At 39.3% G+C, this 18,456-nt stretch overlaps 1 protein-coding gene across 1 annotated transcript in view; it reads left to right on the forward strand.

The window, feature by feature from the left end:
- SH3BGRL (SH3 domain binding glutamate rich protein like) overlaps nt 1–17,185 on the forward strand; it is a 30,023-nt gene extending 12,838 nt beyond the window's left edge. Inside the window, exons 2-4 of the mRNA XM_026703049.2 lie at nt 12,465–12,650; nt 14,844–14,924; nt 16,132–17,185. Of these exons, the coding sequence (XP_026558834.1) occupies nt 12,465–12,650; nt 14,844–14,924; nt 16,132–16,164 (300 nt within the window). The 3' untranslated portion in view covers nt 16,165–17,185. The remainder of the gene's footprint in view (nt 1–12,464; nt 12,651–14,843; nt 14,925–16,131) is intronic.
- Nucleotides 17,186–18,456: the final 1,271 nt, after the last annotated feature.

The raw sequence follows: 18,456 nt of genomic DNA on the forward strand, positions 1-18,456 counted from the left end.
CGTAGAGACTGGATGTATGCATTTCCCCTTTTTCCCTTTGACCCAAGGCATACTCTTGTCTCCATATTGCATCCCTGATTCAATATCCCTGATGCTTCTGTAGATGCTATTGCCTTATATATGACTCTTGGGTTTGTTCGCTTGTTTTTTGCTTAATGCAACCTTAAAAGAAGTCATGAGCACTTAGTAATAATTACCCATTTCCCAAAATAGGTTGTGTATTATCGGGCCTCCTACAATGCTGAGCAGTAAGTTGGGTGAATGTTTTATGCCAGTGATTTTCCAGTGTTCCTTCAATGCCCTGAGCTCTTAAGGAAAGACCTCTACTTGGGATAGCAATAGCAACAGCACTTAGACTTATATGCCACACTGTAGGGCTTTACTGCCCCTCTCTAAACAGTTTACAGAATCAACGTATTGTCCCCAACAATCTGGGTCCACATTTTAGCAATCCCAGAAGGATGGAAGGCTGAGTCAACCTAGGGCCAGACAGGATTGAACTCCTGGCTGTGGGCAGAGTTAGTCTGTAATATGTAGCAGCACCCAGTTAGCAAGATGGCTGGAAATCCTTGAGAAACAGATAGATGAGCTTCTTATGGCCATTAAAAACAAAAACAAAAAGATTTCAGCCTTTACTTAATTGACGCATCATACCAAACTGTGGTTTCCATTAACCATGACTTAGAACCTAAACTACATAGTCTAAGAGAGACACAACTGGTTGAGATCTGTTTAGTAAGATTTTGGTCTGGTTGACCAAATACACCAAGCTTTGAAGATGCTGGATTTGTAGCAGGAGACTCATGTTCAAAGCTCCTCTTGAGCACGCAGGTCAATTTCTGTTAATCCTACCTTCCTTACAAAGAGATTGTGAAGATAAAGAAAGGACATCATCTCTGTCCACCAAATTTTTTACCTTTGTGGTGCAGAATAGAGGAAGGATAATTTGGTGTCCTACTTTAAGTATCTATTCTGCTACTATCGCGTACCTTATTATGTGACTGGCTTAATTTTGGCTTAGTGTGTTGTGGGAAACTATCCAAATCAGGGTTATCTGATAAATCATTATTAAGCATATGATACGATGACATCATAGTGCCTCCTTACTTATTTGGATGGTTTCACACGTTGCATTCCCGCAGAGAAACAATCTTTGAAAGTAGAGTTACAGCTGGACTCAAAGCTTGTCAATGCAAATGATAACTATATTAATGATATCCACACAAGGGTAAATCAGGGTCTTTTGCCTTGATTGCTGATCAAGCTATGATAATACAGTTTGCCCCAACACGAATTCCAAAATAAGCAAACCCTGTTATGGTTTAGTGCAATGTGTGAAATCTGCGATTGGATCAAGCAACGGTCAAACTTGTTGAACAAGTTTATTATGATTTCTGGATTGAACCAACTTGACCAGATCCAATAAATATATTTCTCATGAATGAATGCAAAATATATGTGTCCCGGGATAATGTTGCAAGGTCCAATCTGGCTTGGCCCCCCAGGACCAGAAGATGCACACATTCCGGTAGACCCAAGTTCCTTGAGGGTGGGCTCCAGCACTAGTCTGAAAGCTCAGAAGACTAAACTTCTGGTCCAGATTGGACCCTGCAAATGTTTTTCTTTCCATCTTCTTTATTCTGAAGAAGTTGGAGAAGTGGAGAAGAAAATCCAGATCCCAAATCTGATCAAGAAAAGAGCCAATGTTTTTTTGTTTTTTTTCATGGCCTTATTTTAAGCAAGATACCAATACTTGGATTGATGCTGACGTCCTAGTGGTTGACTTGGATCAGTTTGTGGCCAAATTTAGATTAGTTCTCTCTCTTAACCTTTCAGAAGATGATTAAAGCTTGCTCATCTTTGGAGGGAATCCTTGGTACTGGCCTTCTGTTGCAATCTCTTGGCGTTGTAATTCTATTATTTGGCATATATTATTTGGCACTAGATTTTTGAAACTGAGCTGCCTAGAATCTTTCGAGTAGGTGACACACAGATATCTCGTTGGTGTTTCTTCCCCACCACACACATACAATGGACCTGATTAAACCTTTTTATGGTTTGGATGACAGTAGATACTATCATTAATTGAGCTGGTTTGGATAAAGCAAGTTGCTGCTTCTTGTCTTACAATTAAAAGAAGGAATTGCTCTATACTGCCATATAGATTATCTATTATGCAATGCTAAATTTGCTATATGTTCCAGAATGTAGCTCCATGTTAGCTTATTCAACTAAAAACTGATTCTGGGAAGGATCTTAACTCTACATTGGTAACATAAGAGTATGATTGATCTGTTTTATTATTTTGTTTTAAATCTGTTTTGAATCTACTAAATTCAGTGGCTGCTAAATTAAAAAGCAAAAACACTCACACTACCCAAAAATACTATTTTGGGGGGAGAACCAGAATTGGCTTGTGATTTATCAAGACTTTGTCTCCAGTTTCTCACAATGGAATTTTCTGTGACCTGTGAGCCTGATAGACCTGTTTATTAAACTTTTTAAAAGATTTTTTTAGGGGGGATCAGAACTTTTAAAGTTAATAGGCTGTTGAATGTATTATTTTGGAGTTTCCAAGAAACCTAAAATTAAATGCACTGTCTTAGAAAAACTTAAAGGATCTTAGTTCCATATTGGGATGCGTTTGTTTAGGCTATAGTCTACATCACCAATGTAGTTAATTCATGAATAGATGAAGCATATCAAGAACCTGGTTGGATTAAACCAAAAGACTATCTAGTCCAGCATTCATCCACAGTGGCCAATAAAAGCTTGTCCAGTAAATGCTACAACAACTTCAGAATTTAAAGCAGGAGTCTTCAAACTTGGCTGCTTTAAGACTTGTGGACTTCAACTCCCAGAATTCCGCCTCCAGTCATGTTAGCTCAGGAATTCTGGGAATTGAAGACCACAAGTCTTAAACTTGTCAAGTTTGAAGACCCTTGGTTTAAGAGTATGGACACCTAGATAATCTTTCCAGATCTGGGTTCAGATATCTTAGCCAAATGCTAAAGTAGCTTTAACAAACAGACTTTGTGTTTGTTTCTTTCTAAGCTAAGACTAATTTTTTTTACATACTTGTAAATTGATCTGGATGCTGTAGGGTGGAATAAGTGAGCATTTAAAAAAAAAAAAACCTTTATGACAGTTACCCAAATCAATTCAATCCTACCAAGATTGCCACTTCTTTCCCACGCCCCACATCCCAAATGTCAGGTTTCTTTCTGCACAAAGATTTCAAACCAAATGTGAGATTTCATCAAAAGGATTCTGTCTTCAAGGGAGACCTTCTGTGTTTGTAGTAGCACATATATGATCAAAAGTTATAAAATATGTATCTCTTTTCTATCACATCCTTTAAAAGCCTAGGGCAGGAAGAAGAAACAGTGAAGATGTTCAGGTAGAATTGAAAATCCTGCCTGTGAGTTAATTCTCATTACGATAGCATCTGATAAGCCACAAGTCCCCTATCTCTGGCCTAAAGGAAGATTAACAACTATCATTTTGCTGAATTGGAATGGATACTGGAGGTCTTTGACTTACAACTACAACTGAGCCCATAGTTTCTGTTGCTAAGCAAGACAGTTGTTCAGTGAATTTTGCTCCGTTTTATGACTTTTCTTGCTGCGGTTGTTAAGCAAATCATTGCAATTGTTAAATTAGCAACCCGGTTGTTAAGTGAATCTGGCTTCCCCATTGGCTTTGCTTGTCAGAAGGTCACAAAAGAGGATCGCATAACACTGGGACAGAGCAACTGGTCATAAATATGAATCAGTTACCAAGCAACTGTCATAAGTATGAGCCAGTTGCCAAGAGTCCAGATTTTGATCTCAGGACCACGGGGATGCTGAGACAGTGCTAAGTCTGAACAACGAGTCTATCTTTTTTCAGTGCCATTGTGACTTTGAACAGTTGAGGACTAATTGTATTTAGAATGAATGTATACAACCTACAACCTCAGCATTGATTTTAAGCTCCCTAAATTCTTGGAGATAGCTACCAAATTTCTACCCACTTTGGCCATCGTTAATGTGATCTTCGACCCTACTGGGAAAACTGTTGGTGTGAGCAGTCTTGTCATTAACATTTTGATTGAATTATTAAAATATTGTAAAATACAAAATAAATAGGAAAACAGCAGGGAGGGAAAGGGGAAGGAGAAGTGAAAAAAGATAGGGAAAAGAAAAAGAAGCATTGATTTAGGACTCTCTCCGTTACAGTAAAATAAGGCAATTAGCATCAAATCACAGCCTTTTGCTTTTCCATAATAATATGAACAATCCTTTTCTATAAAGATCTATCAGTCTAATCGGTAAAACCCAAAGTCAGAAATTTCGTTCTTTTCCACCTCAAGCACAAAGTTCAGAAGCGGTTTCCATGTGGAAACAAAAGTACTTATATTCTATTCTTTAATCAAAATAGTCAGTTTTGCCATTTCAGCCAACTCCATCGATTTCTCCCAACCATTCTTCCGTGGTAGGTATCAAAGTGTTCTTTCATTTTTGCGCATATAATAGTCTTTCTGCAGTCAACATATATAATAACAAAGTTCCAAATTTTTTTCTCTAGTTTTTTTTTCCATTAAGCCCAAAAGGAAAAGTTCTGGTTTCCATTTTTATCTCCATTTTCAATATTTTTAGTTAAAATATGAATCGTATTCCTTTTTTTTTTTGTTGACTCTATCACATGTCCATCACAGATGATTAAAAATCCCCCTCTTTGTTTTTACATTTCCAGCAGTCTTAATATGAATGGACTTAAATGTTAATCCAAGTCAGCTTTTGCCCCAGTGCTGTTGATTTGAACCTTACCTGCATTCTTGGCCTATAAACCTTTGTACACCATTAACAGAAATATATAGATTCCTTAGATTTTTGTGTGCTTTGCTTACAGCCAGGTGCGAGAAATGTGTACCCGACACCAGGAAGTCAAGAACTTCTAAAAATTTCATGCCCAAATAGCTTAGCCTTGGCTAAATTAAAGCAGATTCTTTTAATTCCAAAGAATTCCTTGTGATTTAATGACCATCAGGTATAACAGTTGCTGGCCATGGATGTTATGCCTCTTTTTGGGCAGGAGGTGGAAAGCTTCTTGGGTTTTTCTTTTTTGGGTGTGTGTGTGTGTGTGTGTGTGTGTGTGTGTGTGTGTGTGTTGCAGCCTACTGGTTGGCTTTATGTCACCCCAACTGCCTCTCTTGTCTTCTCCTCTGAAACCACCGAGTTCTCAGCTGCGCTCTTGCTGGCTGCACTTTCAATCTGGAGCAGTAAGCACATTCCTAGTGTTCTTTTAAATGTCAAACAAAGGCAAAACATGCAGGCTGGCTCAGCTCCCTGCAGATAAATTAATTTCTCCTGGCAGCAGTCCATTGTTCCCTGTTGTCACCTCTCTTTCCCCATTTGAAAAGAAGGCCTGTTCTGAGCTCCATCAGCAGAAGTCCAAGTAATTTGAATGGCTGGATTCCCTAGGCCACAGCCAAAGAAGTTTGAATGAGCCCGTCAGGAACTAGGTGTCATTCCTAAATTTCAAAAAAGGGAGTCTTAAAAACAAGGGTTAGCATATGTTCGCGTGCGTCAACCCCATTTGGAGAAAGCCAGCATTTTACCTGGAACAAATGGGAGCATCCTTGCTCAACCTCACCTCTGCCAGTTCCGCTGGGAATAAGACGGCCGGAATCCTGGTTGCAAATGTATATGGGAAAGTTTTGGGGACATTTTCTGCTTGCTGTTTCTTTTCCAGTGAGCTATTTAACACCGTGAAAAAATTTGTAGAGATTCTCAGTCATCCAGGCCATGGTTGTCCCAAAAGGTGCTTTTTTTTTCAGGAGGCAACTGGATTTTGCTCTTGTTTTTCGCTTCTCATCCAAGAAGCTTCTTCAACTCTGACAGGAGAGTAGGGGAATGGAAGGATTTATATTCCTTGCAGACATCTGGACATTTGCATCCTTTTAGAGGGTCGTCCAAGTGGGGAATGAAATCTGCCTTCCTCCTTGACTTCTTTTGTCAGAAGGTCACAAAAGTTGTTCACACGACCCCCAGATACTGCAACCGTCATAAATATGAATAAGTTGCCAAGCAATTGAATTTTGATCAAATAAGCATGGGAATACTGCAATGGTCGTAGGTGTGAAAACTGGTCATAAATTACTTTTTTCAGTGCCGTTGTAACTTCAAACAGTCATTAAACAAATGGTTGTAATTTGAGGACTACCTGTAGTTTTTTTAGTTTGGGTAAGATTACCGTCTCTAGGAGAAAAAAACTTATTACTATTCCTATTAATCTTCTCATCCCTCCTTATCACCTATCCCCTCCCACTTGTGACTGTATGGTTGTAACTTTGTCACTTGTATACTTACGATTTATATTGACTGTTTCCTAGTATGATTTGATTGCTTATTGTACCCTATATTCTATTTACTACTATACCCTATGACTATATAACCCTATGACTATTATTAAATGTTGTACCTGATGATTCTTGACGAATGTATCTTTTCTTTTATGTATACTGAGAGAATTTGCACCAAGACAAATTCCCTGTGTGTTCAATCACACTTAGCCAATAAAGAATTCTATTCTATTCTATTCTATTCTATTCTATTCTATTCTATTCTATTCTATTCTATTCTCTCCTCTACATTCTATTCTATTCTAATTTCCTTGTTCTCTTCTCTTCTTTCTCTTCTATACTATTCTCTTCTGTTCTCTTCTAATTCTCTTCTCTTCTCTTCTCTTCTGATTCTGATTCTGATTCTGATTCTGATTCTGATTCTATTCTCTCCTTGACATTCCATTCTATTCTACTCTACTCTACTCTACTCTACTCTACTCTACTCTACTCTACTCTATTCTCTGGAACAATAAAAGAAGCTTCCCAGAAGTAACTCCACAGGTCTTTTCTTGGTTCTTGGGGTGGCTGACATGTTCCCTCTAAATCACCCCAGAGTCTCCTGTAAACTGCATTGCTATTCCAAGTTTCTCTTGCTTACCTCTTGCTTTTCCTTCCAGACTGGCTCAATCTCACTCCTGCATTGAGTTGTTTCCGCTATAAACTTTTAAGACAATTTGTGACTTAAAGGAATTTTGCCAAGTGCAAATTGGGAGAGTGCTCTGCAGGAAGCAGATAGCGAGTGGAAATGCCCGTGGCTCTGGAACATTGCTTCTCTGGCCCATTAGAGAAAAGGCTGCGTCATTTCAGTAATAGCCATAAAGAGTCCCCAACCGAAGGAGCATTTGTCCCCCCAGAGCAGAGGTGGGGAACTATGTCCCTTCTGGACTTCAACTCCCACATTTCTTTTGCTCAGGAATTCTGGGAGTTGAAGTCCACAAGTCCTAAAGGGCCCATAGTTCTGCCCACCTCTGCTCTAGACAGTGATCAGATTACTGATCTGTTAATAAGAGCAATAGTCCATTGCATTTCAAGGGAATATCCTGGAGCTGTTTGCAAGGAATATAAATCCTTCCATTCCCCACCATCCAGTCAGAGCTGAAGAAGCTTCTTTGGATGAGAAGCAAAACATCTTCAAAGAAAAACCAGAAAGTAGCACCTTTGGGACAACTATGACCTGGAGGACTGAGAATCTCCATAGGCATATATTGGAGAATGCTATCACAAGAAATGAAGCCCAGTTGAAAGTTTTTGTTATTGTTGACCTTTTAAGACAGGGGTCTTCAAATTTGGCAACTTTAAGACTTGTGGATGTTGGTGTCCACAAGTCTTAAAGTTGCCAATTTTGGAGACCTCTGTTTTTAAGATCTTAGAATATTTTTCCTTCCAAAGTCCAGGTTTTGCATTTAGGTTACTTAACTGTGATTCTAGGTAATTATGTGAGCTGTGATACAGCCATTTAAGTATATGTCAGCAGGGTGCCAAAAAAGCCAATGCAGTCCTGGACTGCATCAACAGGGATAGATTGAAGATGTCAGGAAGTGATAGTACATTCTGTGCTGCACAGGTGAGACCACGCTTACAGATTACAGATTAACAGAGTTGGAAGGGAGGTCATGTAGTTGGTCATCTAGTCCAACCCTCCCCCAACCCTACACCATTTCTGACAGATAGCAGCCCAGTCTCTTCTTGAAAGCTCCCACAACTTCTGAAGGCAACTTCTGTTCCGTGGGTTGATTATTGATTGTTCTCACTGTCAGAAAATGTCTCCTTATTTCCAGGTTGAATCTCTCCTTGTTCAGTTTCCATCCATTATTCCTTGTCTGGCCTTCAGGTGCTTTGGAAAATAACGTGACCTCCCCACTCTCTGTGGCAGCCCCTCAAATATAGGAAGATTGCTCTCCTGTCTCCTCTGGTCCTTCTCTTCCCCAGACTAGCCATGCCCAGTTCCCGTGACCATTCTTTATATGTTTTAGTCCCCAATCCCCTGATCATCCTGGTTGCTCTTCTCTGCACTCTTTCTAGAGTCTCAGCATCTTTTTTATAGTGTGGAATCCTATACACCTGGAATACTTCATCCAATCTTGGTCACCACAATACAAAAACAAAACAAAACCCTGAGACTCTAAAAAGAGTGCAGAGAAGAGCAATAATGATTGGGGGTCTAGAGGCTGAACCTCATGATGAATGATTGAGGGAGCTATGTATGTCTAGTCTATCAAAGAGAAGGACTAGTGATGATATGATAGCAGTCTTCCAGTATTTGAGGAGCTGTCATAGAAAAGAATGGTCCAACCTATTCTCCAAAGCATCTGTGAATAAGAGAAGAAGTCATGGATGGAAAATCATTAAAGATAGATTCATCCAAGAACTTAGAAATTTCCTGACAGTGAGAACAATAAATTAGTTGAATGGCTTACCTCCAGAAGTTGTGGGTGCTGCTTCAGTGGAGGTTTTCAAGAAGAGATTGGATAACCATTTGTCCAGCATGATACGGGGTCTCCATATCAGAGATCTTTGAGCAGACCAGAAGACATCCAAGGTCCCTTCCATCCACATTGTTCTATCTCCCATCTTCATGACCTTCTACATTTGGGCCTCTATGGTGATACAAAGAAGGAATTTGTGAATCTATTGCATCTAAAATTCCCAGGAAGAAATGATTTGTTTTATTACCTGCAGTTTCCTTGCAGTTTTGAGCCTCATTACAACCAACATGATTGCAAGGGTTATTTTGTAGAAAAATAAATAAAAATCAACCAAAATCTGATGCTCCAGATATTCTTATGTTGGCATTTGTTGATTGGCTAATGACTAATTCAGCACTTGCACCATACACTGGCCAGTCAGGTGCATCTAAGGAGCTCACTACTGTAGTAGAATAACCTGTCAATTCCACTTGCAATTCAGGATGAATGTATTATGATGGCTATGATCATGATTTATCACTTATATCTTTCATGTACACTGAGAGCTTATGTACTGAACACAAATTCCTTGTGTGTCCAATCACACTTGGTCAATAAAGAATTCTATTCTATTCTATTCTATTCTATTCTATTCTATTCTATTCTATTCTATGTTCTGCTCTGCTCTGCTCTACTATACTCTACTCTACTCTACTCTACTCTACGCTACTCTACTCTACTCATCTTGTTGGGCTTAGTGTTTAAGGCATCAGGTTAAAAGGGGGAGACTGAGTTTTAGTCCCACCCTAGGCACAAAGCCTAAGGCTGGTGACCTTGGGGCAATTCCTGTCTCCCAACTCCAGGAAAGAGCCAATGGGAAGCCAGTTGTGAAATCTTGCTAAAAAAAAAAAAAAAACCTGCAGGGACTTGTCCAGCCAATTGCGAAGAGTCCACAATGACTCAAAGTGATAAGGAACAGATACACAGAGGAGTACTCTACAAGATCTTTTACACCATAAGACTGTGTGTGCTTCTAGGGGTTGAAGTGAAGTGATCCTCATCCTTCTACACATCTTTCTTTTTGGCCCTAATGTTCCTCAAATATCCATGGATCCAAGATCGGTCTATTGCATCTGTCCCTTGCAAAGCCAAAGAATTGGCTTGCATTTCTTCCTCTCATTTCCTCTTTCAGTTTGTCTTCCTACATACCAGACAGCTCAGCAACCATATTTGGAGTTAGTTTGCCTGTCTGCTGCTCTCACATCTGTTTGGTTGGAGGGCTAGACTGTTTTGGCTTGCCCATATATGGAAAAGTTGCTTGAGAAAAGTCCTGCATCTGGCTCAAACTAGAAGAAATGTCACCTCTTCAATTCTGATTTTCTCATTAGCTTTTACCCAGCCACTCTTTATTCTGGCTTCCTGGGCATAAGGCTGATCAGGAGGGATCAGATGTGTATCTTGAAATCCACAGTTTCCTTATTAACAACCAGATTCCTTATAATCATTCATGTCTCTGAAGCAAGGGAAGGAAAGGTTGGAGACCACAACTGAACATTTTTACTCCAAGAAGGAAACTGTTGATGCAAAAGCAACAATTCAGTCTTCCTGTCCAGAAATTGAGTGAGTCACGTTAAGCAGAGGTGGTATTCAGTATGTTCTGACCAGTTCTGGAGAACCTGTAGAAGAAACTTTGAGTAGTTCAGAGAACCAGCAAATCCCACCTCTGACTGGCCCCGCCAACCCCATCTATTCTCTGCCTCCTGAGTCCCAGCTGATTGGCTGGGTCTTCTTTGGTTGCCCTGCACAGGAGAACAGAGCTGGAAAGCAGGTTAGTGGGGTGAGGAGGGAATGGGGGTTTTGCAGTAACCTTCCCCTGCCATGCCCACCAAGCCACGCCCACAGAACTGGTTGTAAAAGAATTTGAGTCTTACCACTGATGTTAAGGTAACTGTAATAAATAGTTCCATTCAGATCAACCAATGTGTGCAGGCTTAAACACTCTATTGGCAAACCCAAGCAAATATGTGTGATTCCCTCATTCTGAGATAAACCGTGTGATAGAATGGGCAAGGTGTTGGATCAGGGTTGGAGATTTTTACTTTCTGTTCAACCTGAGATTAAAGCTCACAACTTGTTGTGGTTGTGGGAAAAATGGAAACACAATGGCTGTGTACGCTGCCTTGTGATTGTGTAGGAAATTGTGGAAGACACATGTATGTCCAGGTTTCCTCTCTTGTTCTCTCTCTATATATATAGGTTGAGTTCCTTTCAACTCTTGGCAAAATAAGTTTTAAATACAGGTTTAAGGAATTTAAGGAATTTTTTTTCTTTTGACATAAACAGCAAATGGATTATTAGTTTGATTTTGGAAAGTTGCAAACCGATAAAGGATCCAGATGGATTTTAAATAAGATTTTGGAATTAATATAAGACTCCTTCCCGTGGGAAAATGTTTTTGTTTTGAATTCTCTTAAAAAAAATAGGATGAGATTTTAAAGGTTAGACACTAAAGAAAGCCAGAAGGTACTTCCTTTTTTATTGCTGTCAGAAGCACCTTCAACTTATAGACATACAACATTCAAAACTGAGCAAGTAAAATAGGTATAAAATAGGTCATAAAAATATAACTTGTTTTTAAAAATATATCGGATAAATAGGGTTAAAACTAAATGACATACACCCAGTATTGGGCCATATCGACAGCACGTCGACAAGAGCTTTGGTGGCGCAGTGGTTAGAGCGTAGCACTGCAGATTACTTCTGACCGCCGGCTGCCTGCAATTTGGCAGTTTGAATCTCACCAGGCTCAAGGTTGACTCAACCTTCCATCCTTCCAAAGTGGGTAAAATGAGGATCCAGATTGTTGGAGGCAAGAGGCTGATTCTGTACACTACTTAGAGAGGGCTGTAAAGCACTGTAAAGTGGTATATTAGTCTAAATGCTAATGCTAATTTTCTCTCACCAGCATGAGTTCTGCCTCCGTACATGTTGAAGGACTGTTGTAGTTTTCCGGCAGCCTGCGGAAATGGCAGCAGAGTCGGACAGTAGAAAGGAACATGGGCCAGTCTGGGAGTCTGGGGAGGACTTGGTCGAGGGTCCTGCATACAGAGATGGGACCAGGGCCATCTGGGAGTTATGTGCTGACTTGCGAGCCTCCAGAATCTGACAGCAGCAAGGCAGAGGAACAAGGGGAGCCTGTTCCCAGTGCATGCACACGCAGAGCTGCCAGAAGGCCAGAACAGTTAAGACAAAAGGGGTGACTTGGGAGTAAGGTTTGGAGGTGATTGGCCCTCCCACAAGACATAAAGGAGGAGCAAAAGGACAGGAATCTTTGCAGGAAGCAACTTTGTTCATACTGGTCTGTTTGAAACCTGAAGCTCGGTGTTGAATTTGTATTGTTTTGGCCAAACAATTTGTATTGTTTTGGACATTTAGTCTTTGGCAGCATTTCAAGGAAGATAAAGGAGTGTGCTGATCAGACTTATCCTGAAGGATTTTGGCAGACTTCCATGGGACTATTTACAAACTGTTTGAGACTCCTTACGGGCTGCAAATGAATAAAATTCACAGCCCTTGAAATAAATAGGCATATACGAGATAGATTGTTCTTCTCCCCATTCACACAGAGAAGGAACTAAAAAGTCATTGATTCATATATATGTTTGTCCTAGATTAAAAAGCAGCAGCAAGATGTGATCGGCTTCTTGGAAGTCAATAAGATTGAGTTTGAAGAGAAAGACATTGCGGCCAATGAAGAGAATCGCAAATGGATGAGAGAGAATGTCCCAGAAGAGAGCCGGCCAGCCACCGGGAATCCATTGCCTCCGCGAATCTTTAATGACAGCCAGTACCTTGGGGTGAGCAACGGCCTCCGTTGGTTTTTTTTAAAAAAAAAAAATCTGTGTTGAAAAATCTGCCAGGAAGCTTTATTCTATATAAGCCTCCAATCTAGGGTCCCTGCCTCAAATGGATACAACATTTGCAAGTAACTTTTGGAGTGAAGTGAGGTGGAAAGTCCCGACCGAGGAGAAAAGCCAGATCTATTTCATTTGAACTGAAAAGGCTAAACAGACGTTTTTCTTCCAGGCTACCCTTAGAAGTCTCTGGGCTGTAAGCTAAGCCAGTATTTCTCAATTTGAAGATGTGCTGAGTTCAATTCCAGAATTTTCAAGCTATTTTTAAGAGTAGAAATAGAGTCACAAAGGCTTTGTTCGGAACCAAAGACATTTCTAGATGTCGGCTATTTCTGGATTAATGGGTTCTAAAGATATTTTCATTTTCACATCTGCAATTGGGTGTCCCAAAGGTGCTTTTTCAAGAGGCAACTGGTTTTTCTTTGAAGACGTTTCCCTTCTCATCCAAGAAGCTTCTTCAGCTCAAATGTCCAGCTGCTTGTAAAGAGTATAAATCAGTCTATTCCCCACGATCCAGTTACAGCTGAAAAAGCTTCTTGGATGAGAAGCGAAATGTCTTCCAAGAAAAACCCAGAAAGTTGCCTCGTGAAAAAACACCCTTGGGACAACCATGACCTGGATGACTGAGAATCTCTGTAGACATTCTTCAGAAAGGTTTTGCTTTCTTTTTCTAAAGATTCCTGTCCTATTCATAGCCCTCTTATATGATGCAACAATTTAAAAGGTGAATATTTGGTAATATATAAGATTCTGCTATCTAGGGAACCGCGGTCCAATATATTTGAAATTGGCTGTATTTCGCAATTCAGAAATACTTCTTGAGGGCTAACTGAACCTACTTGGTCTAATATTTTTCCAGGAACAATCAGATTCCTTGCCAAACCAGCTGGAGTATATATTGATTTTTGAAGCCAGCAATATGTAACTGAACCAGCCAAGAGAGTTCAATTCTCCAGGGATGAATGCCCTATCACAATCATCTTGTTTCTTACTAAGGGAATATCCTAAGAATAAAGGATGGGCTTATGAAGTCAACTATAAAAGGGTGGTATGGTGGCCTAGAGGTGGAGCTCTCACCTCACAATCAGGATGCTGTGAGTTCGATTCTAGGTAGAGGCAGGTATTTCTCTCTCTGGGCACACTGATACTATGTCTGCTGAAGGCAGAACCAAGGTACCTTCTACCATATGTGGTGGTCATGCCCGGAAGCCCAGAAATATTGGACTAAAATATGGTGTTGGCTACAAGAAATAGTGGAAGAATGAATAGAATTTAAACTGGAATTATTTCTATTGGGAATAGTCAAAGGGAATTATAGAAAGAAGATTAAATATATTTTATTACATATTCTGACAGCTTTAAGAATAATACACGCACAGTGTTGGAAACAAAATAATTTGCCTACTGAGGAATTAATAATTAAAAAAATATTAGACTGTGCCAAAATAGACAAATTGACATTAAAACTTAAAGAGAAAGAAGAGTCAGAGTATTATGAAATTTGGGATAATTGGTATAATTGGCTGAATAATAGAAATAAAGGTGATAGGAAAATTATAGATGAAAGTAAATGATTATATATAAAGATGTATCAATGTAGATATCTGTATGAGATTGATGTGTAGAATAATTTGTATAATAACGATGACACAGTACTGTTAAAATCAAGTTTAATGTGTGTTCAAGTTGAAAAAGAACAATAAAAACCATTAAAAAAAGCGAGAAAATGTCTGCTGAACAAAATTCCACATTGGCGACAGAAAGGGCATCCGGCCATTAAAACAGTCTGCTAGCTCCATTCAGTTGCCCAGACTCCACGCCGCACGGGATTATGGGGTCGTTAAAAGAAGACGATTATGAAGTCAAATATAATGGACAGAATAGATTTCACGTAAAGAAAAGTATTAAGATGAAATTCTAGGATGTTTTTTGAAAATAATCATTTAGCCAGCTTCTTTTCAGAGCTTAGTTGAGTGTTGGATAGATTCCTCTGCTTCCTGGGAAATATACTAATATTTATAAATAAGCATGATGCTTCATGAGTTCCTTTCCCCCAAAGATCAAGTACTTCAAACTGGTTCCTAAAGGCTACACTGATACACTGTTTTTTCTTTTCTTCCCTCTTCCATCCCAAAGGATTATGATGCTTTCTTTGAAGCTAGAGAGAACAACGCAGTCTATGCTTTTTTAGGCTTGACTGCCCCACCTGGTTCAAAGGTAGGTATTGCCACAGTTGCTTGAACACTGTTTCCTGTGCTTTGAAAGTCTAAAGGCAAGTGTTGCAGCATTTTGAGTTTATTTCCTCTCGTGAAATACTAAGAATTGGGTCCACAGGTAACACTTGGACTAGCATTCAGTGTCCCTGTAGCACAAACCCCAATGAGACCATCGCACATGTGCTTTGGTGTTGCCTCTGTTACCCATGGAGTCAAGAAACATTCGTTCTTCTGTGTTGACACATGGTAGCAAAGCTTTTTTTCTGGGTTTTCTCCTCTGCAATAGGAACTATTTATTATGCGAAACAGTCCTAGATTCTCTCTGGCAGCAGTCAAAATTTGCAAAAAGATACTCAGATATAGGTGAGCATGGGTAAACTTGCCTGAGAATTCACTTTCCTTGTGCATTTTATCTTCATCTGTTGTTGTTTTTTACATCCTTGTTCAGGGACTGTCCCTTTAGTCTTGTCTTAGAATGAATACTAAGAATTTTTAATAGAAATAGTTTAGTGTTCCAGTATATAATATTACATTAAGCATCCTAGCTTTTGATTATCTTTTTGTTCCTTCTTAAAAGCTTAAGTGGTATTACTGAAAAATATGTAATTTTTCTTCCTGGTCTTACCTATGACCAAAATGGATTGCATTGTGAACAGGAAGAATTTATTTGGGATGTTTGGTTTGTCAAAGGCCACACTCTTTATTTGGTCTTGTCCTGCTCCAACAGCTATTGAAACTAATGCAAGTAGTCCTCAACTTAAAACAGTTCATTTAGTGACCGTTCAAAGTTATGACAACGCTGGAAAAATGCGACTTACGACCATTTTTCACAGTTATGTTTGCAGCATCACCACGGCCAAGTGATCAGAGTTCAGATGCTTGGCAACTGGTTCATACTTATGATGGTTGCTATGTCCCAAGGTTATGTGATCGATCCCCTTTTGCAACCTTGCAAGCAAAGTCATTTGGGAAGCCAGATTCCCTTAACAACCAGGTTGCTAATTTATCAACTACAGTGATTCGCTTAACAACTGTGGCAAGAAAGATGGTGGAAATGAGTCAAAATTCACTTAACCACCGAAATGTTGGGTTCGGTTGTGGCCATAAAGTCGAGGACTACTTGTACGCGTGATCAGATGGTGGGCGTGTCTTTTTATTTTATTTATTAAAAATAAACCCAGCTAACATTTCTCTCGTTGTCTTTCCAGGAGGCAGAAGCTCTAGCGAAACAAGGGTTGTGAATCCTCCCTCCCTCCCTTCCTCCCAGCCTCAAGCCTTAAAACTTCTGCAAAGAGAAAAATCCTGCAGCTTTTCTCCCTGAAACAGCAAAAACCAATGTGCTTAGAGGAAAAAGAAACAAAGGGTTTGGTTTTTTTTGTTTTCCCCAAAATTACTGGCTGCTCTCTACAATATTCTGCCATATAGGCTTAACAGGAAGCCACGCCAAATAGTATTATCATTATGAATGATGATGATGATAATAATGATAAATACAAAGGTGCCACAGTCAGAGAGAAAGAAATTAAACGAAGCTTCTAGAAACCCTTGATTGGATTTTGACTCTTGCATTGGATATGATGTATTCCCTGGCAATTGCATAAAAGTCCTCAAACCCTCCGCCCCCCACCTTTTTTTTTGGTGAAATTAACAAAAGCGTTTTTGTTATTTTTGCTCTCTGCGACACAGATCTGTGATTATACTTGCAGATGCAGAGAAAATCTAGCTGCAAAAATGTTTATTAATAAACCCCAGTGCCTCTACTGCTTCAAAAACCAAAATGACAAATAGGATGCCCTAAAGTTGACTTTTCTTTTAATGGCTATTTCTAAAATGTCACATAGCTGAAGTTGCAATAATTTGATGCGGTTAGGATGTTTGTAGAGTTATTCTTTTGTAGCATAGATGGATGCCATTGATGGAACCAGGGCAGGATTTGCCAGGGTTGTTCAGAACAAAATAACTGTCCTAGGGAAAGGGAAGATTTTTGTGCAGTCGTAGTGAAATGTGCATTTCTAATCCTCTGGATTTATGAAAACAGCAAAGTCGTTTTTATTTCTCTAAAATGTGAAGCAAATGTAATATGGGGCCAAAATACTTTTGTTACATTTTTTTTAATTAAGGAACAAGGTCAAGTAATTATGAATTAGAATAAAACTTAGTTTGATATATTGAGCTTGTAAAATGTTTTCTTGTGTAAGATGAGATATGTTAAAATCAAGGGTCCAATATGAAATAAAACTGAATAAAAGTCATTTGCAGGAATGAAGCTTGTAGGTCTCTTATGATGTAGGAAGTTCAACTGATTTTTCAGTCTGGTTTTGCAATGCTGTGAAGTTAATTTCAGCAGTTCGTCAAACTCCTAGTATTCACTACGTGCAACAATGATCATAATTACAAGCAAGAACCCCCATCCCAAGAAACACATTAGTTACAAGTAATACTGAAAAATGTGTGTCTCCCTCCTATGGATTTGGAAAGTTGGAGAAATGCGACTGAATCTCAATGCCTTAAATGATATCAAGATAGACATATCCACTAGAAGGGAACATATATATGTATATATGTATGGTATTCAGCTTTGTTCAGGTATTTTCCCACATGAATACCAAAGCTGAATACCATGCATATAAATACCCGCAAAAACTTAAGAAATCTATCTATCTATCTATCTATCTATCTATCTATCTATCTATCTATCTATCTATCTATCTATCTATCTTTGGTTATTCAAGTTTTCTCCCATGTTAAATTGGAAGTATCTAGGCAACGTTTCGATGAAGTCTCATTCATCATCTTCAGGCTTGTGTCTTCGGCTTTGTGTTTCTCGGAGTACTCTGAGAAGCACAAAGCCGAAGACACAAGCCTGAAGATGATGAATGAGACTTCATCGAAACGTCGCAACGTTTCGACAGAATCTCATCTGCCATCATCAGGCTTCTGTATTGTGTTCGTCAAGTGAAGCCTGTTTCCTTACCCAACTAGAGAACATCATCAGTGAGAATGAGTCTGGGTTTTGCTTTCTGTTGAGATACAGATTGCCCTACCAGCACTGGTGAGGGGTGATTTTCTCCTTGGCAATTCTTTGATTAATGCATCTCCTTCAACAGCCAAGAACTAGATAAGGAGGGATTAATACCAGAGAAACAATCAAGCAGAAAATATTACCCCAATCAAGGAAGTACCAAGGAGAAAAAACCCCAGCCATACTGGCAAGGCAATCTATATAAAAAAGGAGCATTTGATGATATTTAGTCGGGTAACAAATCATATGCAATCAAATAATCAAGCTCAGGGAATACCAGGAACTCCACAAATAGACAGTTGTATGTTGTGTTTTTATCTCATGAATATTGTATTCTCAGCCCATGCAGAGGACCAAATTAATGTAGATGACTCCATCCCAATATTCCCTTCCCCACTTAATAATACATGCAGATGAGTACATAAATCAACAAGAGGGTTTTTTCTTTTAAATCTAAGATTCTTACCAGTTGACATGGTTCCTTCCAGAATCCAGGTTCTGCAGTAGTTGG

Source organism: Pseudonaja textilis, chromosome 12 (assembly GCF_049901715.1).
Source record: "Pseudonaja textilis isolate UNSWEBS1 chromosome 12, rPseTex1.2, whole genome shotgun sequence".
Classification (NCBI taxonomy): Eukaryota; Metazoa; Chordata; class Lepidosauria; order Squamata; family Elapidae; genus Pseudonaja; species Pseudonaja textilis.